The sequence below is a fragment of the Diadema antillarum genome, unplaced genomic scaffold (assembly GCF_040938485.1).
Source record: "Diadema antillarum isolate AM-2024a unplaced genomic scaffold, OU_Dant_1.0 scf00000143, whole genome shotgun sequence".
Classification (NCBI taxonomy): Eukaryota; Metazoa; Echinodermata; class Echinoidea; order Diadematoida; family Diadematidae; genus Diadema; species Diadema antillarum.
Window position 1 is genome coordinate 2,198,977 of NW_027271032.1, and position 22,806 is coordinate 2,221,782.

General features: G+C 36.4%; 2 protein-coding genes across 2 annotated transcripts in view; one reads left to right on the forward strand and one right to left on the reverse strand.

Annotated features, from left to right (window-relative positions):
* LOC139721460 (copine-8-like) overlaps positions 1–813 on the forward strand; it is a 32,688-nt gene extending 31,875 nt beyond the window's left edge. Inside the window, exon 18 of the mRNA XM_071632776.1 lies at positions 490–813. Coding sequence (XP_071488877.1) covers positions 490–717 — 228 coding nt within the window. The 3' untranslated portion in view covers positions 718–813. The remainder of the gene's footprint in view (positions 1–489) is intronic.
* Positions 814–7,832: 7,019 nt separating this feature from the next.
* LOC139721461 (cytochrome b-245 light chain-like) lies at positions 7,833–16,825 on the reverse strand. The gene is made up of 5 exons (XM_071632777.1): positions 16,500–16,825; positions 14,048–14,114; positions 10,899–10,973; positions 10,087–10,170; positions 7,833–9,243 (listed from the first exon to the last, which is right to left on the reverse strand). Exons 1-5 carry the CDS (start codon positions 16,594–16,596, stop codon positions 8,997–8,999), a joined length of 570 nt encoding a protein of 189 aa, XP_071488878.1. The 5' UTR covers positions 16,597–16,825; the 3' UTR covers positions 7,833–8,996.
* Positions 16,826–22,806: the final 5,981 nt, after the last annotated feature.

A 22,806-nucleotide genomic window follows, 5' to 3' on the forward strand; every position in this document is an offset into this window, starting at 1 on the left:
GGTCCGAATGACCTTGTTTCTGCTCATGCACAAAGTGGAACTACGAACTGGCTTATTAGAAAAATTGTTATTTTTAGCTAATACAAGTAAAAACATGTTTCAATACAAAGATGTATCAGAGTCAACATATCTTCTTTTTGGGGGGGTGGTTTTAAGGCAAGTTTTATATTTATATAGCTGAAATGTGAGATTTTTTTCACTTCTGTATACTGAATGAATAACAAAATTGTGAGAGTGTGACATTGTCAACTTGCTAATTTGAATATTCATAACGACTGGTGGAGAAGTGTCTTTTGAAAAATTGTGAAATTTCAGAATGTCATAACATCCTTATTTCTTATCTGATTTTGATCATTTTTACACTGTCCTTTAGGGATTATTTCCTCTCTTTCTTACAAAATGGATAAAATTTTGGGGTGGCTTTTTAAGAAGAGTAGAATATGCCAAAGTCATATGTTTCTCTCTTTCCGTCTCTGTCTATCTCACCAGTTTGTTCCATTCCGGGACTTTGAGAACTCAGACAACGTTGTGGTGAGTCAGGCCCGGCTAGCCAAGGAGGTTCTAGCTGAGATCCCAGACCAGCTGGTGTCCTACATGAAGTCTGCCAAGATCCACCCGAGACCCAGGCGAGCGTCCATCACCTCCACCATCTCCACCATGTCGGCCATGTCGGTGGCCTCAGCGCCCCCGCAGCCGGGCTACAGCACCCCCATCTGATGGTACCCACGCAGCTCCGCCCTGCTGGGCCTGGGTGATGCAAAGAGAACAAAGATACCCTTTGGCACGTAGACATGTGAGAGGTCTGTGAGTGTGTGTTTGTGCACTCCACTCTTGATGTATAACATTGGAGACATGTTTGCTTTCAAGCAATGTGAGTGTCTGATGCATTGAACACTTTGATTAGTTACTTTCTCTCTCTCTCTGTCAATGTATCAACCTAAATATCTATCTCTCTACATTTATTTCATTAGATGAGTAGAGGGATGTGGAGTCACATGTAGTTCATATGCTACAAGTTAATGGAACAGATGTCATGGTAGACAATCAGAGATTTATGCAAGAAGATGTGACTGTCTTGAGTCCAGCGTGAAGGTCAGGCATACTTCTCTGATGTTCCCTTCGAATTAAGTCATTGTTGAGTAGATGATATTAGATTTCGCAAAGAAATCATGACTGCTTTAAATCTAGCGTGGAAAAATATCTGAAGCTACTTTTTTTTCTGATGATGAAAGTTGAAAGTCGCTGTAGAAGAGATGCATAGTATTTGTGTGTGTGAACTAGAAAGTAGGTCTGCGTAGATGTGTATTTCTAACCGTGTACAAATGCTCAGTTATTGAAATGTCTTGTGTCACATGTATCAGCTGGTGAAGACCTAATGGTTGAAAAGTAGTGGCTACTTCGTGGTCTGAAAGATGACGGAAATGGACGAAGTTGAGCGAAATCATGCGTATGAGGCAAACCTGCCACTTCCCTATTTCTTCTTCTCTTTGTGCCTTCCAAAATCATTTCAGCTGCTTGAACTGTAGAAGTGTGATGAGTGATGAAATCTAATGATTTTGCTGAGCATAAGCTGTCTATTCAAAACATTGAAAGTGTATGCAATTTTAAATCACTGCTCGTACCTCACTTAGTCAATGCATCACTTTTTTTTTTCATTCTCTGACATATACATACCACCATGTTTGTTATCATATTCTGTATCTTAATTCAACATTTTCATTTCTTTATAAATGTGTTTAGAAATGCCCATATCAAGCACTATATAAATGATATCTATTGTTGTTATTGTTATTATCATCATTATTATTATCATCGTTGAGATAAGTTTTGCAAATTTTCAAACAGTACATGGCAAAAAAAGAAGAAGACAAAATCGAACAAACAAACAAACCCAAACCAAAGTTTTGCCCTTGAACCAGTCCTTTAATCATAAGAATAAGATGATATGCAAGTATGAGGGCTGAAAGAGCAGTGGCACTGTTCTATGAAAATGTAGCCATTGAATATACTAGGCTACATATTATTATTCTATTTTTGGATCGCCATCTACTGTGTTATTTTACTAGGATTCCTTGTATAATTTTCCAGATTACTTTTCCAGATTTCACTTTGGCGGTATTTATCAAATTTTCCACGTATTGTAAGTGCAGTGACATTCATAGTCTGTTCCAAGAAACAGTGTTTGTTTGAATTGTCCCATCAAACAGAAAGAAAAACAGAAAATAGGAGGGAAAATGTATAACTAATTACATGTCACACACATACACACAAGAGGAAGTGAAGAATATTACTTGTATCACATTGATTTAAACCATACACACATACCATGATTTATTTACCATCATTCATCATTTATATTTCTTGCCGATTTGTCACATCATGTTTCACACAATAACAATGAAATACACTCCCTACTTATTCTGAAATATCCAAACAACGTGTATTGTGCGTATTTCCTCTCTGAGTGATGTTCATTAAATCTTTGTGTGCTTTGAAAGCCAAATGGCACAGAAAACCTCATAGCATTGCACACACTGTCCAATGTGCCTGACACTGAAAGGGTTAAATCAAAGCTGCCAATTGGAGTATTTTTAGAATATTTGGTATGTTGTTGTTGCTTTTTTTTTTCATATGAAATGGAAAAAGATGGTTTTGAAATGAAAATTATATTTTTCTTAATTGAATGAGCATGCCTGATATGTACAGTTTTCACATCGGTTTTTTTAACCAGAATAAGATCTTAATTTGCAAATGTTTTTACTGTGTATCACAATGTTTTCATTCTTCTTAAAGGGATGGTGTAATTTGGTATGAGATGGGGGATTCAGATTTTAACCTTTTGCGAGATAATTAGAAACCACTAACGAAATATTAAACTAAAGAGCATACTATTCTAAGGAGAATACAAAGTGTGTTGGATGAAAATCGATTTGGAAATGGCCGGGATATCCAAAAACAAAGTAAAAACAAAATGGTCCTACCTTCCCTTTTATGATCTCTTTGTTTTTTTTAATATCTCGGCCATTCAAAAGCACTTTTCATAAAATAAACATTGAATTCCTCTTTAGGAATTGTATGCTCTTTCGTAGTTCAGAAGTGGTTTCTATTTATCTCTAAAAAAGTTCAAATCTGAATCCCCCATCTCAACTATATCATCCCTTTAATCTGCAGAGGTTGGCAACCCTGTCTAAAGTGTTTTCCAACAGAAATCATACTAGCCTTTATACTTAAAAGAAACATATATGTCATGGCTCAAGGGATGATATCACTGACTCCCAACATTTAAGTCCCTGGTTCAACTCGTTTTAGAGCTCCAGTAGTGCCTTTAATAGAATAAGCACTCAATTCATGTAACCCATAATCCTCGGTGAAGAAACATCTCCATTCTAATATTCTCTTCAAGTCTGTTCATTTGTTGTTGATTTTCATGTGTGTATAATTGGATTACCAGTCTGAGATTTTGCTCCACATCAATTTTTTTCTACCTTGTTCTGTAAGAATTGATTGGTTTTATGTATATAGAGAGTATGTATAGCAAATATAAGAGTATGTTATTCTCAGCCTTTGCTAAGTGTAGTGACTTTTCATGGATGTCTTTCTATTTCATTTTATCTTTTTTGTGTGATGACTTGAAGTGAAGTGGACATGAATACTATCCAAGGATCAGATTTATAATCCTAGTAACTATTGAGAGAGAGAGAGATGTGATTATTCGTAATGTAGTAGCAGGATGAAGTCCAATGTTGAACATCATCGTTAGTACAATGCATAAGAGTTTTGAAGCTGTAGCACATTAGGTGGCACATTCCCACTAGAAGCACGTGAATATGTGAATATGATGCACTAGCAGTTCATATTTTCTTATTGTAAATGAATGCCAGTTAAGTCACAATTATCATGACGGAAATTTACTTTGATATATATGTATGTGTTGAATAAAAAGTGTGCAAAAGAATTAGTTGTTTTTATTATATCTTTGCTATTCAAATATAGCATTCTTGTGCAGATGTTTAGATATGATATACTAGTTGACTGCGATTTTTAAATTTTTAAACTGTATTCCAAAAATTATCCAATTTGGCAACATGTAGCTTTAACGTAGGAGAGCTCGTACAAGTAGGCGGAATGAGCGGATGTTTTGTGCAGTAGCTACCATTGAAGTACTGCCTGGTTATTTGCACATCACATATATGACATGTTACTCGTTCGCATTCTTCGATGCAGGTGTCAATACAAAATGATCCATGCAACTTAACGGTATGGGGAGTGGGTGAGGGATGGTAGATGATGGTAAGTAAGTCCTTTCTATCCGTATATCACACTTTTGTCTTCATTCTTCATACCAATGATTATTCAAAAACACTCATATTCATAACACTTGAGTTCAAGTTCATATCATTTGGCCATTACTGAGTTATTTGTTGCAGTTGCTGTTGATGTTGACCACAAGCATGTATTTTTAAATTATTTTCCTTTTAATCCTTGACAGTGAGGGTCAACATGCACACATGATTATTCCAGGCATTTATTGTAGAATGGATAACCCAACTGAAATTAGGAAAAAAGTGAGGGGTCGTTTGGTCCAAGTACTCAGTAGTGCAATTTTTTATTCCACCAAAATAGACATTGTACTACGTCCATGACATGATAGATCATACTCTGACATACTTTTAGTTATTACCTCTTTTTTTTTTCTGAAAAGTTTTCACCGACCTATGTAATTGCCATTAGTTCCACATCTTTAATTTCAGTGATAACTGACAATTGACATACTTTTGGTTATTTCTTTTTTCTGAAAAGTTTTCACTGACCTTATGGCATTTAGTTCCACATCTTTCATTCCAGTGGTGATAGTGATGATTGATGAGTTTGGCATACAATCAAAATTTTGCAAATTTAGGGATATATTCAGGCATGCTGTGATGCAGTAATCCTCCAAGTGTGTACCTGCTTTAAGTAGATGTATCATTCCTTAATTTTGGTACAGAAAAAAATCTTTCTATTCTCAGATTTGATGTTATTTTGTCTATTTTTGTATTTCCTTAATCATTTGTTGATAAAGTCATGTATTCATGTAGTACTTTTTTTATCATATCATTCACATGCATACTTTCTATAAGCATGTTTGGAATTAGACTCTTGATATTGTAAATGTGTGATTTGGTGTCATTTGGTAATGCACATTTTTCTCACTACCAAGACTGTTGTTAATTTTTCAATGATATACCGATATTGGTTTGTTTTTCTTTTCAAAAGTGAGGAATGTGTATACTTACAGCAGATATTTTTAGGTATATTCTAACTGTACTGTTTAACTTGGTTTTTGCAAAAACTTTTTGAACTGATTTCATTCCCTTTCAGGGAAGTTTTGCCACCAAATGTGCCAATTACGAGGAAGAAGCTTTCTTTCCAAGGCATGTAAAAATTCCTTGCAGGAAACAAATATACAGTGACTTCATATGCTCTTATGCATCACTTTGTATAAAAAAAGTCAAGATTTATTTGATATTGTTTCACCATTCGGAATTATTGCAGCTGTTTTACAATTGAAAGTTAATTTTGAAAATGACAGAGTTAGAAGTATAATCCTTTCCCATATGGTGGCATGTTTTTCAACATTATTTTCAATTCATATATTGATTTGATGACAACAGTAATATCCTGTTTAGAATGGATACATTATAATCTCTTCGGCATATTATAATGTGTCTGTTTGTTGTGTTCTAAACTTGTCAACTTTTTTTTTTTTCTTGAGGTGGAACAAAGAGGAAATTTTTATTTTTGTCCTACTCTGTGACGACTCGCAATAAGAAAAGAAAAAAGAAATCACAATCCACTTGCTTCTTCATTCTGCGGCATCTTGTAATGAATGGAACTTAAAGCAAACTGCAAAAAAAATGAAATTAAATTTCAAGGATGCAAAACTGTCAGCATTTCTGTATGTACTTATTTCACAATGGGGATGAATGATGTAAAATATATTTTATAAAAACACAAATTTGTGTCTCATTCATCTTCTCTTCATCACTTGGTCTTTTTTACATGAAGTTGTGAATATATTATTGTTTTTGTTTTTATCTCATGTATATAGGAACATTAATAGCATGTTTGTGAATAGGGGAGATCTGACGATACATATTCTTTTCAGTTTGCACCTGCAATGTGCACTTCCAACAAGGAGACAGATTTCAATTTTCCGAGGATTGTAAGACTGAGAAGTGTTTTTGTTTCATGTGAAAGTGATTGATTGGATGGCTGCCATTTTGAAAGACTATGGTTTTGACAAGCTGGCTTTCATTCCGCTCTTCATTGGATAAAATCGTCGGCCTCATGCCAGAAGGGCCTTAACACCATAGACTTTGTACACTGTTAGGGTCCTTCTGGCATGAGGCCGACGAAATATACATTTGTGTGTTTGTGTGTGTGTGTGTGTATGCGTGTCTATATATGATATATATATATATATATATATATATATATATATATATAGAGAGAGAGAGAGAGAGAGAGAGAGAGAGAGAGAGAGAGAGATGTGTGTGTGTATGTAAATATATAGAGAGATAGATATAGATATGGATATATATATATAATATATATATATATATATATATATACACATAAATTCTGTACATATTATTTATGTATATGGTTGGTAATTCATAGTTGATATGTTAGCCAAACAATAACAATAGCAAGAGAAAATTCCTATGGAAAGTTTTCTTGCTGGACACCATCAGTTTATTTTCAATACACAAATTTTTGAGCAACTTTCCGGTTGTCAAGTGATTTACAGTGATTAAAATCGTGTGTGTGTGCGTGTGTGTGTGTGTGTGTATGTGTAGATAGATTCATAGATATAGATAGATATAGAGATAGATAGATAGATAGATAGATAGATAGATAGATAGATAGACAGATAGATAGATAGATAGATAGATAGATAGATAGATATTGTAGTGTGGCATGATTTTAAGATAATATTATCGACAGGCATTAGTGCACTTTATGATAGCCTCGGTGTCAAAATCACGAAAGCGTCATCTCATGAAAATATATGTGACTTCTTCATTTGCGAAAATATCTGTACATAAAAATAACAGCTATATCTAATATCTATTTCCATCTCTCTCTAGCTCTCTCATTTTGTTTAAATCTTTTTCTACCTCTGTCTTCATCATACATGGCATTATGTTATTACAAACACCTCTTGATTTAATCAAACACAAACAAACTCATTACTCAGACGTCATATGGGTGTATCAAAAGTTAGAATCTATATTTTACATGTAATGAGTGAAAGACAAACTGACATTCAGAAAACTTTCTCATTTACTAGTGCTGTCAATGAAGACCTAACCCATAATAGGTGGGGTGTTTTTCTTGTTTTCAGGACGCTGGTCTACTGAAAAGGCACTGGAAAATGGTGGAGAGTTACCAACTTTGTTCAGTGACAAAGACTGAAATTCATGATAGCTATTACGAAAATGGTGACATCTCATCATGAATATTAATATGAAAAGTGAAAAAATTAAAAACAATTCACCATAAATTCTTGCATATGCATATTTCATAATGCAACAAAATGATTGAATGGCCAAACACGAAAAGACTATCAAAAGAAGAAAAAAAATTGTCATCATGTGTTCTGAATATTTGAGCTGTGATAAATCAAAGAGATAACTATTCCATGCAATAATCCACCATAATATTTTATGCATTTTACATACATTTAGTTGAAAATACAAAAGAAAAATATGCAACAAATAGTCTTGCAAACATAATCTTATAACATGACCCACGTAACAATATACCAGTATTTACACTTGTATATCATATAGCAAGAGGTATAAATCTAGACACTATAAACTTACATGACATGAATGTCACATGAACTCCTGATTAAACTTTTCCACAACCATAGTTCTTTGGATATATCGAGAGAAGGCGAACCGCTAACTGAATCAACGGTATTTGGCCAGAGTTTGTAGCTTCATTCTAAATGCTATTGCTTTCTCTGCAGCTGTGATTGGTTTTTGTTTCTAGCATCACAGAAAAAGAGACAATGCTCAGTGTGAGGGAGGTCTTTACTCAATTCATTCAAATCTCCCACCTCATTCTATTTGAGTATTAAACTAAAACATCACAAACTTGTAACTAGGACAATATGCACACTGTGGGCTATTGAAATCAAGTGCTTACTCCATGGACCGGCCACATTGATATTCCACCTTGACTTCCACATTCTAGAGTCCTAGCAGTTCATGAATAAACCAAATAATGTGAGGGTCTTAAATCAGTGCAGAAACAAACCAGGCTTGTTGGGTAGCTTGATAAGATGTGTTACTGACAACAAAATCACAACAACTATGCAGAGAATAAAAGCTTATGTTTCTTGCCACTCATAAACATGAATTCTTGGATACAAGAGAACTGTCTGTTAAAGCTTATCCAATGGAGAAGTACAACTCAGCTCTACAGCCATGCATACATCCCTACCTAATCTTGGATGTAATAATATGATTTTTGCTTATATCATAATTCTGCATTGTGTACAGTTCATATTTTGACTATGACACCATTCCTTAATCTTCATACAGTTATACTGCCTAGTCAACCTCTCTGCTTGTCTCTTCCTTTGCAGTTATACTGCATTTCCCTTCCAGCACAAAGATATAAATAACAAAAGAGTTAACGACTGCTGACATTTTCAGCTATTACTGCCACTACAAATTAATAAATACATACCCCCTACGAAAATAACAAAGTCTGTATTGTTCTTGTACAGCTTCAGATATTGAAAAGAAATGCTCCCAATTTAGCTCACAGAGAAATATCACGTCAGCTCTTTTCTCTGAGGGTCTGACCTGATCAAAAATCATCCACAGAGATACCAGATTGTTGGCAAATGACCCCAATATCCTCCTACCACATGCCCCGCCCAACACTCCATCCCTACCAATAACCACCCCCACCCATCTGGTCTCAAGCCTTGTCCACTATTGTCCATTGGTCTGCTCCAGCGGGATCTCGGTAAAGCCCTCGTTGGCCGCGCCCTGAGTGGGGGGACGGGGAGGGGGGTTGGCTGGGGGCCTGTTGGTGAGGGTCTTGTCCCGCCTGACAGTGCGCTTGGAGACTTTCCAGCTCTCGCCACCGAGGGCAGCAATGAAGTAGATGATGGCGGCGATGAAGAGGCAGATGCCTCCCAGGAGTGTGGGGAACTGGAAGATGCAAGGGATGCTCATCCTAGAATGGTAGAGAGTGGTAGAGCACACATGTCAAACCATAGCACATCAAGTCCTTTTGGGAGAATTAACTGCAAAAAATATCATTTTTCACCATCAAATTGGCAACTCTAACTTTGACTGCATGGGAATCCCACATTGGAGAAAGACTAGAGAGTTCTGGTTGAGTTTAGCCATTCTGCACAAAATGAAAAATGAATGCTTATGCCCATTTGAGAGAGAGATATGAAGTAAAAACCATCATTCTTCCAAACAGTGCTGCCAATTTGAGAATCAGCTAGAGATGCAAAATTTTAGAGGCTTTTGATAATTGAAACAATGAAAGGGTAAAAATGAGAAATATTTTTGGCCCACATTGTGAAACAACATCAGAAAATCAGAAAAATCAGAAATTATAAAACAGATACAACATGAAAACCACAGAAATGTGTTTGTTTTTTCTGTTTTCTTTTTTTTTTTTTGGGGGGGGGGGTACTTGGTGGATTAGATGATTGCAGACAGGGTTCCAGTGTTTTTGTAGTTGCTGTTTTTTTATGCAGATGTTTGCAATTATCGCTAATGACAAACGCATTACAGGGTACAAGGGTACACAAGCACGTATAAACTACACATATCTATAAACCTTGCACACTATACAGTTATCAAATCTACAGAATATGTGATATATTTCACAGTGTTTTGTTATGCTAATTTTGCAAGCTAACAGACATTTATGAATTAAAAGCAACTGGCAAAAATATTGTCTCCAATCGCACAAGTACACTGTCAGGTCATACAGAGACAAAGAGAGAGAGAGAGAGAGAGAGAGAGAAAAGGGGGCAAACTGAGAAGACAAACAACTTACAGGAGATAGAGGATGAATCGGACAAAGTAGTTTGTGGTGAGGGGCGACAGTTTGAGGAGGAACGGGTGAAGGACACTCTGCCACCTGGTGAACAAATCAGAGAGAAATCATGAGCTTGAAGGTTTTTGTCAACTACAGGCTACAGTACATTGATTCAACAGTCATCATCCGGAATGAAACTGGTCATTGAGCTACTGTATAAGTGGTTTCTTTCGCGGTGGTTTTATTTTTGCGCTTTTCGCCCTTTGAGGTTGAACCGCGAATTTAACATCACGCGAAAATGTTTTGAACTCGTGGCTTGTTACAACGCTATCATTACCGACCGCAAATTCAAACACACGCGAAAAAGTCGGCACCGATGGAAACCGCGAAAGTTTCTGTACGCGAAAGAAACCACTTTTACAGTATGCCATTATATGCAGCATACTGTACATTAACTTTCACAGGAATTTTTTTTCCTCCCAAATATGAAGATCGAGTTCAAAAGATAAGAAATTGTGAAGTTTTGGTGCTGCTATCACTGGATGAGTAGACTACTACAGATTGTGATGTCATTGCAGAACAACAACAACAAGGAAATACAGAGAATTCCACAAAATTTCATATTTCATGAACAGTGGACATTCTTTTGACTTTCTACCGACAAACACTATATATGAAGGTTAATATCATTTTCCCTGCTTTCTGGAAGAGGAACATGTAAGTCAAGTGCTCTTTGCTAGGATAAATGAAATTTTGTGAATATCATATTACTATTTTTTATATAAATGGTATTTTCATTATTTCTGTAATATCACTTTAAGATTCCTCACCTTCTCTCCACAGTACTCCCTTTCTTCCTCATCCCTCTGGGATACTCAATGATGAGGATCAACACACTGGCTGCACTGTAGGGGTGGGGTGGTTATAGGTTAAGGAGCTCACGCTCTTAGAGCCTCTCACAATGTAAGTGACGAATCACTTAGAAACACAGTTTATCATAACATTTCTTTCACAGAAAGTTGCTCAGCAATCATGCAAATACCAATCTGAATCATTACAAGAAAATCGCAGACTAGAGTATCTAGTTCTTTTTTCATATTCTTTTCTTATCACTTCCTGTGAGGCATGTTGTGACAATTGTGCTATGACACAATTTGTTGTACAGTATCTGTATTTCTAACTTTAAAATTGTTGCAGTGTGAATCTATGGAAAGCTCAGACAGGGCAATATCCATAAATCCTATTTAAATGAGATAGGGCCCTTTGTTTGATATAGAATAGGACAACATAAGTTCTTAAACCTGGATCTTTGATCAATGCAGAGTGCCTCTTTCTGGGAGCACAAACATTCCTGTGAAACATCTACAGAAGCTACATAGAACCCTAATTCTCCAATTTTGCATATACAGTTGAACCTCTCTTATCCGGATCTCTCTATTATACGGACGCAATCTCCCCGTGATTTTTTTTAAATAATTACGGGAGGAAAGGGGGATTTTCAACTCCTTGAGAACTCCTACACAAACACACATGAATTACATATTACTTCCAATATGATTAACATACATTACATCGAATTTCCTTCCAAATTGCTTACCTTCAGACATTTTAACATCCCCAAACATCCCCAAATCATCGCAAGAACATGGACAGATTATGCGCTCGAGTCCTCTCATATTGCATTGCCACATATAGGTCCATACACAGCCGTCGATATGACTAGATAGACATGCATTGTTTCGAGTCATTGGCTGAGCAACGAATTATATTGAACAATTTATAAAAGAAAATGATTTCATTCTTGCAAACACGAACCTCTATTTTGGGGTCTGTTACTGAGTGTAACAATGAAAAGGTTGCAGTAAACACATTACTACACGTGGTACTACAATGGGCTACATCAGTACATGTGTATGTATATATGTACATGTATAAAGCATTGAGTCTCCCGTATCCGGCCAAATCCCTTATCCGGATGAGCCCCGGTCCCTACTTGTCCGGATACAAGAGGTTCAACTGTACATGTATCTATGACAAGCTGACATTAAATTCATCCTGCAATCAGCACTTGGAAAGATGTGCTACATTAAGCCTTAAAAAATGTTTCCTCTACCAAAACAGATTTCATTTTATCATACTGCAATCAGCAATAACCATTCAGTCATTAAGTTAAATTGGTAGTATTTCTTACAGGTGATTCCCTAACCTTTACCTTAATGTCGATTTTATTGCTAATTCCACATGAACTATTTACCATTCATCATAATATCTTTGTCTTTTTTTTTTCTATTATGAAAACAAAGAGTCAATTTATTACAATACTATACTTTTTCAAGGTTTGAAATGCATCATACAACATGTTATAACAGTTTCATCTAAGTTGTATTTCTATTCTATTATTGGGTACTTAAAAACGAAACAAAAATCATCAAAATGAGCATTACTTCTTCCTGGTCATTTTACGACCTGCACGGTTATCACATTTCATGTCATCTGAGTCTAAACCAAGCATCCTGCTTCCTGTAAACGTGACAAATTTGTCAAATCATTTCCCCGATACCAACACATTAGCCTCGAGAAGAAACCACACAGTTATTGCATTGAATGATACACAACCAACCAAATTACAGACACCTGAACAAGGAAGTGCTGCCCGCTCCACTGCACTCTCCAAAGCCATCTATTGTCAAAGCCTGCCCTCCATTACACACCAATTCCATGCATACAATACTAACAATCCTGGATGAGTAAACCAGGTCTAAAGTAGATAACCACAGCATACCAGTGTGTGATGTTAAATCATGGTAAACTATCAGGGTTTGGTTCCATCCTTCAAGAAAAGATTGTACTATTTGTTGATAGAGTAGAAAATATATCTCAACATGACTTAACTCAGTACTATCTGCTGAATAGCAGGAACAGGTAATGTGTGTCCACACACAGAACTATGGCATTTTTCCCCATCATTGATGAGTAAACACCAGACTGGCTCCATGAATAAACATCCTTCTGTGGGTTTTGAGTTGCTCTTTGTTAAATCCTGTTTCTGTTTTTTTTTCCCCCAAACTTATTGCTCTCTGTTCTAGCATTACATTACAGAACAGAGATGTTATTCTGATGTGCTTGAATTAGTTACTGTTTGTAAGTACAAATTTGAATACCAGTGAAGGGAATTGTCTTTCGGCTGATTGCACAATAAAAAAGTACAAAACTTATGGTATTAAACAGAAGCAGGGTCATCACAACAAGAAAGAGAGTTTGGGGTTGTTGTTTGTTTTAATGTTTTTCACTATACCAACTGAATGAACTGAATCTTACAACCAGAAATCATGCAACCAACTATCATGGTGTGCTCCCAAACACAGAACCAAATGTTAAAAGGGAATGCCACCCCTGAAATATATTGCTGAACTATCTGTCTGTAGATCAGTCTAATTTTGGTCATACTATGTCCACCAAGTCTGTTGCACATTGCCTCTCAGATGCGTTTCAAAAAAGCATATTTTCATGTATATTTTTTTGTCCTGAAATTCACATCAGTACCGGTACATCAAACTTAAACCTTTTGATATGGAAAATGTGTATGAGGAATTTATCCCAGAATCAAACACACAGGAAAGTGACATTATGGCTACATACACTGGATTTTAAAGAAAGATTCAATGATGAGAAAATTGTCAAAAACAAATGCAGAATACAGAGTGTCAAGATAATTTTAGCACTGAAAGGCATTGACAGTAACTGATTTGCACATACTTATTGTGCATTGCAAAGCTTACCCAATGTTATTTATAGAGTACAATTATATACTACCTAGTATGTGGTTCCAGTGGTACAGATTCTAAATGCATCCATAACTGTAACTTACAATGTAGACATCTACATTGTAAGCTGATGTCAAGAATACATTCAAATTGAATAAATTTTGCTATGTTCAGAGGCTTTATGGTACAAACTTCAGAAAGCAATAAAAGGATACATTGTGTAGTAGGCGAAGAACGCTCCATCAAAGCCGAAGGCCCCGGTAATACCTCCCATCAGCATCACTGTACAGGGAAACAAATCAAATAACTCTATATGATGAGAAAGCTACACTCATATATTTTGTATGGCAATCTACATGTACATGTACATGAGACCTAAATGTCTTTAAAAAAACACACACACACACACAAAAAAAAAACACCAGTGACCTTGAGCTGGTATCTGTGGGAATGTGTGTTATAATTGGTAAAATCAGCTTGTCCCCAATTCTCCCTATCGCATAGCCGATATCAAGCGATATCACCTTGCAATACCGATATCTGATCGATCGCTCTTGGGACATACACTTCCAGTTTTGTGGTGTACCCACATCACGTCATCTATCGATATTTTCTATAATTTTGTTGTTTTGCATCATTGGCCCAGCATTCATGGGCCACTTTGCAGAAGAATCCTATTCATCAAAAAGTTACAGATTAGAAAATAACTCTATTATTCGACAGATTATAAGACAGAATTTAATACGAACTGTGAATACTAGTACTTCGGCGTTCAATGTGCATAAAAGCGTACATTTACACATCGCGCGTTCATAACCGGAAGTTTATATCCCAAGAATTAAAGGTAAAAAAATTAGAGTGCCAAACGCGTTCTGATCTGGAGAGCTATGCGATAGGGAGAATTAATGCATCAAATTATGCATCACAGTCAGTTGGCCACTCTGTGAATCTTCCTACACTCAAAGCTGCTGACCTCTGCAGAGCATGAAGTCTTAGACAATACTTCAGTTCAAGTTACATAGTTGAAAGGTCAAAGATCATGATTAAGCTTTTGATGCATTCTTACTAGTTTAAGGTGAAATACAACCTGTTATAAACAAGTGCAACCATTTTCTCTTGACTGAAATTTTAGGAAGGAGGTACCAGTGGTAATGAAAGGTCTCAAATTTACAGCATCTGTTCAATTAAGATCAAAGTTGGATGGCATTCCATGTATCCAGGAAGTTGCGCAAACTTTGCAAGTCATCATGACATCGAATACAACATAAGGTATTCATATCAAACATCCTGTAATACAACACAAGGTAAACATATGTACTCACAAAACAGATTTCATGCTCATTATATTCATTTTGCATGGACAGATTCTACCAAGTAGGTTTGTACAGCATCCAGTGATCCCTCCTCCCCAATATGAGTTGCACACACGAGGCTCACTGAACATTATTTTTCTTTTTTTTTTGGGGGGGGGGGGGGGGGGGAGGAAGTGGGGATCAAGGGCCAATGTACACTGTACACTCTCTAGGTGGATCTCCTGCAAATTGGAGAGTCCTGAATCTTATAATTCTTTAAAGTTGATTTTCAATTCTAATGATTTCTTTGTTCCTCTTTTGAAGAGCCAAAAATGTGGGAGAGAGGAGGCTGCAGCCCCCATCCTCATCATCCCGCCCCCCTTCTCTCCTCGAGAAGGGATGATGATGTCATCAAATTTTCTTCTAAAAGGATACCGGTATTTAATAGTAAATGAAGATTGTGTGAAGGTCTACCACAGACTTGTAAGGTAATGACATCATATCATTTTCATTATTTACCATCTGCCTATACTAGAGAAAAAAAAATCATGAGGAAAAATATATTCAAGATTTGTTGTTTGTGTTTTGATTTCTTGGATCTTGGATGAGTAGACCTCCCAGTCATCTCCTGTGGAGTTTGAACTGGAGGTTGCGTCAAGGTTGGACTTTCAGGAAAAAGGATGAGAAGGAGAGGGTCCTCAAAAAAAGCACGTTTGATCAAAAGATCAACAGATCAGAATCGGTCTGTATCAGTGACTGTATCTTGTGGTAGGGGATATGTACCGCGCAGACAAGATCTGGCTTCACGGAATCCCCTCCTGTAATTTATCTATAATACAAGAGCAGAGGAGACTAGAGCCATGAAAGTTATGAAAAATATCAATAATAAAAAACTTCTGCAAACAGATTTTTTTTGTCCGGTTTTGAAAATTTTATTTTCCGGTTTTGAAAATTTTATTTTCCTTCTGCATGGTTGTGACCTCATTTTCTAAAATTGTTTTGTTTGTTGTTGCTGTTGTTTTGTTGTTGTTGTTGTTGTTGTTGTTGTTGTTGTTGTTGTTGTTTTGGTTTGGTTTGGTTGTTTTTACACATCATATCAGACTAATCATGAAGAAAGGGAAAGGTTGTCTTACAATAATATTGTACATTCAAATGTACCGTAAATTTTAACTACTGTAGATCTAGATCTATAATCCATCACTAAGTATCAGCCACATCACTGAACTAGCCACGTTAGTATCCTTACAAAGTTGTAGCTCAGCAAACAACCACTGAGTAAGTTTTACATATGGGGATATGAAGTAACGTTAGAATTCTAGATCGATAAGTAAAAACACGAAATCAAAATTGGAGGATTTGGAACATTTTTACTCACCAACTGCACTGACAAACGAGTGTTCATTGGCCCACATAGCCCACTCGTTTTTATACGGGTTATCTTTCGGTTTGGGAGCAGCTTGCGTTTCTGCCATGGTTTCTCTTTCTAGTCTTTGATCTCCCTTTGGCTTTGAAGGCAATAAACGGTATAAGCTGGATATCGGCTAGTACTGAGTCTCAAAGAATCTGATTTTTACTGAATGTCCTACGAACAGTGTACCCTTGAAGTGGAACGCAACACGACACGAAGCCAAACGCACACTACTTGCCGCTTACTGCTGCTGGTACCGTCACGTCGGACACCCGTAAGCTACTGAGCTGTAGCAGTGTGAATGCAATGAAGCTATGCACTACTCTACTAGGCTACATATTCACACCACACATTGTTTTGCCTGCATGCATGCAGTGTAGTTGCACAACCACTGCCTTTGCTTCCGGATTAGATGTCTGCCAGCATTGTTTACAAATGAATGTGACCAAGTGGCAGAGGGTGTGCAGCGGATGGCACTCTATTTCCGCATTTCCTATCCAGTTTATCATCACAAGATGGCGCACTTCAAATCGGATCCAGACCACAGAACTATCTGTGATCCAGCGGACCCGTACCCGTACGCGAAGAAAATCATAATCACCATTAGTGAACTGACTAGTGCATGGTCGCGAGTACGATAGTACAAGACTACGCCATAAACCATGTACATGACCAAAGAAAAGTTGTTTATTTAAAGTACAAGGTTTGTTATTGTTGTTGTTGCTGTTGTTGATTTGTGATCTAAAAGAGTATTTTTCTTCCTCTCCTCCTCCTCCTCCTTCTTCTTCTGGTTAAGTTTTACACCTCAATAAGCTGAAGATTCTTGCAGACTACTAGTATTAGTTAAAATAATATTAGCTTGGTTTCCACATTTAACCTAATTAGCATAGGCGATATGTAATACACACATGTACATTTGCAGAGTTTGTTCGCAAAAACCGATAAGTCCATATTTGCCAAATGGAGATATGTGCGATTAAAGGTCAAGAAAAATAAAGAGAATAACAAGAAATTTTTTGCTTCTTTTGACCATGACTTCAAAAATGTACCTTTATAATAGTGAACAATATATCATTTAAAAGGTATTATTTTGTACTTTATGACAGAGACCGTACTTCAAAATCTTCAAAAATGGACTTATCGGTTTTTGCGAACAAACTCTTCATTTATTGCTCATTTCAATACAATACTGTAAACATAGAAAATACAACTTTTAGGGTTTTCTCAATTAGGAATTCATCATGACAACACAGTTTCCAAATTGCAAGTGTCTAGAATATCATAATTAGCATATTAGCATCTGTACAGTACGAGTGGTCCAGTCGATGCCAGTAGGCCTATATGGTACACTGGGCACCCTACCATGTGTAACCTGCATATGACCAGGATTAATTGTTTGTTGATTGATATTTCAGATAGATATTGAAGTGGAATAAGATTGGTTGCCATACCTCAGCAACCTTAAAAGCAATCATATTGATTAGCCCAATTGGCATATTCAGCAAATTATAGCTAATTATTCAGCCAATGTATAATACTTGTATGTGGTTAATTTAATCGAAGGAAGCCCGAAAACCAGAATATGACTTTTCAAGGGTATTCCATGACCAGGAATCCAAATATTGTAGGCCCTAATCCTAGTTTGTAGCTACTTTCAGACGATGAAGGTGTCTTGAATGTTCACATTAATAATTAGCATTATGTGTGTATCAGCTTGTTTAACGTGAGCGTCTTGTGCCTCTGTGTGTGCATGTGTGTGTGTGTGTGTGTGTGTGTGTGTGTGTGTGTGTGAGTGTTTCAGTTCCTTTTTTCTAAGTTCGATTTTATTGAGTGGCCCATATTTCTACAAACTACATTTATTTTCTACGAATTGAAGAGTCTGAGAGTGGGGGCGATCGGCGATAGTCATCATCCACACTTACAGCACGAGTACAATCCAATAATGATACGCACACGCGCGCGATGTGGAAGTATAGAAATAAAGTGAACTGAAATGAATAATACGGCATACATGATATTTAGTTCACTACATAAATAAGGAGATGGTTACTTATTTGTATGACATTTACGAATAATCACTAAATGCCATAGAAATAACTAGGAACCATCTACTACATACTTTTTGAATAGAAATGAATATTATAAAATTATAACCATTTTATTTCTTTGAATTAAGTCATTCAATTTTAGTCGTTCAATTAAATCAACAATCAATCCCAGAGGCGTTGAACCGTTTTCATTGTGGGGGTAGAGATGGGGGAAAGACTTGTGTAGGTACGATTGAGCAAAGCGACCGCTAAGCGCGGAGAGGGGTATATCCTCTCCCACAAGAGGTATAGATTTTTGCATTTACAGGCTTGACATTCAAAGATATCATAGTGCACACTTATGGTGAAAATTAATGTTCGATTTTTGTTGCTATCAAAAGAGTAAAAAACATTCATATTCAGGCAGATGTGCCGGGAGAAGGTGTGGAAGGGGGATAGGGTATACACGAGGGAGATTTTGCTTATTTAGACCTGAAACTCACAGATATAGTACACACTCTTGGTAAGATATTTATTGTTGTTTAAACAGAGTATAAGAAAAGAATAAAGTAGTATTCAGGGAAGTGGGCAGGGGAGGGTGTTGGAGGGGATTCCCTATCTCTCACCTCCCACACGAGGGAGATTTTTGCATTGCAGACTTTATAAATTCAGAGATCTGATGGAATGATGTATTGGTGAAATAGTCGATTTCTGCTTCTACACCAAAATAGTTTTATGTATATATTCAGGTAAGTGTGCGAGGGGATGGTGTGTGAGGGGGTGTCCCTTCTGACATGAGTAAGATTTTTGCATTTTCAGACTTAAAATTCAGAGATGTGGTGCACCCTTTTTGTGAAATACTCGATTTTTCTCTCTATCAAAAAAGGGAGAAACATAATTATACATTCAAGGAAATATGCGGGGTGGATGTAGAGTGTGGGAGGGAAAATTTTCTTCCCCTTTCCCACACGAGGGATTTTTTTTTTTCTTTTTCAGACTTGAAATTCAGATATCTAGTGCACACTTTTTGTAAAAGTTTTTTTTTTCATTTTATTTTTGTTTCTATCAAAAATGTTGTTAAAGAAAAACATCCAACCATCCCTCCAAACACTAGAGAGCTTTTGCATTTTTAGAATTGAAATGAAAATGATTATAATCTATAAATATTTTCATGGAATATTTGGGAAATTGATAATCAAAGCTGCACTAAATATGACTATATATAGGGTAACCGAGCGGCGGAAGGGTCGTTAGAGAAGGGGGTATCATGCTCCAAAAGTAGGGAACTTTTGCATTTGTCAGTAAAAGATCCGTTGCTCACTTGTTAATGGCATATTCAGAAATTTGTCAGCCTCAAAGTGTACAAAGCTTATATGGAAAAGGTTGAGGGAGGTTTTGCATTTTTATGACTGCAATTCAACGATATGGTACATTTCTTACACTTCTGGTGGAATGTTTGGACGATATTTCCCATAAGTTCGTGAATATAATAATATGATATAATATAATATAATATAATATAATATAATATAATATGATATAATATAATATAATGTAATTATATATATATATATATATATGTATGTATGTATATGTAAGTGTGTGTGTGTGTGTGTGTGTGTGTATGTGTGTGTGTGAAGAAATTAACTGGTAATGCATTTTTGCCAATATAGAATGAGTTTATTTGACTCAAATAAGTCGAATGAACTCATACTATATTGGCAAACATGCATTACCAGTTTATTTCTTCATTTTACTTCAATGGAGCCAATGTGAATTCTCAACACGCTTATATACATATTATTTCTCAATCCCCATTTATATTTGGACTTTGGTTCCCTTGAAGTCCCCATCAAAACCACGCTGCTGTGGTTTGAAGAAATGTATCTTTTCGCCATGGCATTTACCATTCAAAGATAGACTTTCAGAGATCCCTTGTTAATCATTTTACTTATGATAATGTAGTTGTTGTTGCTGATGTTGCTGCTGTTGTTCTGATTCCTTAGATTGAAAGAGATTGTAGTCCGGGACCAATCCAAACGTTGGATTGAAGTTTTCAATCTAATAGAGTTAGAATTCAATCTTATTCGATTGAAACTTTCAATCCAATGTTGGACTGGTTCCTGACTACAATCTATTATGGATTGACTTTCAATCCACGGAATTTAGAGAGATATATTAAGTCATCCATTCAATCAAAGGGTAAAATAAATATTAAAGAACCGGCTTACGAGCAAACTACAAATCGTATCCTTATGTGAGCCAATTTTATGAAGATATATTTGAAAAGATTACAACTTAATTCACTTTCATTGACTTACAATGATTATGACAAACAAACAACGATAAACAGAGTAAAAATTTGTACTGAGTGTATGTGGACAAAGGAACCTTTTATACGTTTTTTTCACCGACATGTCCACCTCTGACAACTGTTAAAAGCTAATGAAATTCTTGCGTCTGATTGGCTGATGGCAAATTCGTCGGTGAAAACTCCGACGAACTCGTTGATGAAATGCCCCCTGGTGCATCACTGTCTTTCATTCATGGTTGGTTCCTGCTACATAATACTGTAAAAGTGGCAATTTTCATGGGCGATGGGGGCCTTTCGATGCGCTTCAGTTACGCTTTTGCTACCCCTCAGAGCTAAGAATGTGACGCTTTTATTACGCTGGTGGGGCGATTGTGATACGCTCTAAAACCACGGCGATCTCTCTACGGAAGTTTTGGACATGTTCAAAACTTGGTGTCGACCATGGCGATGGTGGCGACCTTTCGCGCTTCTGAACCGCTCAAGATACGATGGAAAAAGTTTAAAGCTATAGCGATCAAGCCGCGCTTTGTCGATTTTTTGATGATCGTAGCGGAATCCGAAAAAAGTAAACCTTTTGGTGGTTTGAAACCTTTTGGTTGCATTTCATTTTTCGGATGTCCAGGCTGCGTTCAGCATGCAGCAGTCTGGATAACGATTTGTCGCCATCTACGATAGAATCGAGAACAGGTAACTTGCCCCGACGAAGAAACTCGACTTTGAGCGACAGATCGAGGCGAGACCACAGAACACGCCTCTAAATATCAAAAGGATAGATTACAATCAATTCAATATCAATGTTTGAAGATTATCACAGGAGCCGCTGTAACTACCTCAACTGATGCACTCCAAATAGAGTGTGGGGAGATGCCCCTGGATTTACGAAGGCAATATTCTACTGATTCATTTAAATTCCACATTCAAGCGCAAAATGCAAATTATCCTTTGAAATCACTCCTGTTATCTTGCTGGCAATATGAAACATGTCACTTGAAAGCTGGCAGAGAACCAGTTGCAATGAGATTCACTACTTTAGATGAAAGCATTGAACATTTTAACAGTTGTATTAGAGGTATTCCTTTTTGGCACTTGGTTGCACCACATATTTCTTATTATATTAAGAAAAGAATAGCCAATAAGAAAGATGTTAATGAGTATGAATTGCGAGAGATGATGTTAGAGTATATTAATAATGAAAGGAAAATTTTTTTAATGATTTATACAGATGGTTCTTCCAAACAAGAGAATAAAGTATCTTCTTTTGCTTTTTATGTACCAGAATATAAATAAGGTAAAGCGTTCCGGATCCCTCCCGTTTCAGTATACAGATCGGAACTGATAGCCATCCTAATGGCCCTGGAATGGTTAGAAGTGAACCATATAATCCAAATACCTGTGTTGATTTTAACTGATTCTTTATCTGCATTACAGGCAATAGAACATCGAGATTCTTCTTCTGTTGTTTTTGAAATTCTGTGCAAAATTACACATTTATATCAAAAAGGCACAAATTTGTTTTTTGAGTGGGTCCCCTCTCATTGTGGAATATCAGGTAATGAGAGAGCTGATACTCTTGCCAAATCAGGACTCGCACACCAAGAAGTTGATTTGCAAGTCTCTTATACGGTGACAGAATTACGTAGTTATATGTTGAATTTTTACACCGGGATCTGGTGTACGAGATGGGAAAATTCACAACATGGAAGGCATCTTTATACCATTCAGCCTACACCATATGCGAAATTTAAATCATCCTGTAAAAATAGAAAAGACGAATGTGTATAACATCGATTAAGACTTGGAAAATGTAGGCTTAATTATTATTTGTGTAAGATAGGAAAACATGGTAATGGACAATGTGATATTTGTAAAGAACAAGAGACTATCTCTTATGTTCTGATGTATTGTAATAAATACTCCAAAGAACGAAAGTTTT

Coding starts and splice junctions, on each gene's coding strand:
- LOC139721461 (XM_071632777.1), bottom strand. CDS start 16,596: ATGGCAGAAACGCAAGCTGCTCCCAAACCGAAAGATAACCCGTATAAA. Junction 10,974..14,047: donor TTCTTCGCCTACTACACAAT/GTATCCTTTTAT, acceptor CCACCCCTACAG/TGCAGCCAGTGTGTTGATCC. Junction 10,171..10,898: donor GGGAGTACTGTGGAGAGAAG/GTGAGGAATCTT, acceptor TTTGTTCACCAG/GTGGCAGAGTGTCCTTCACC.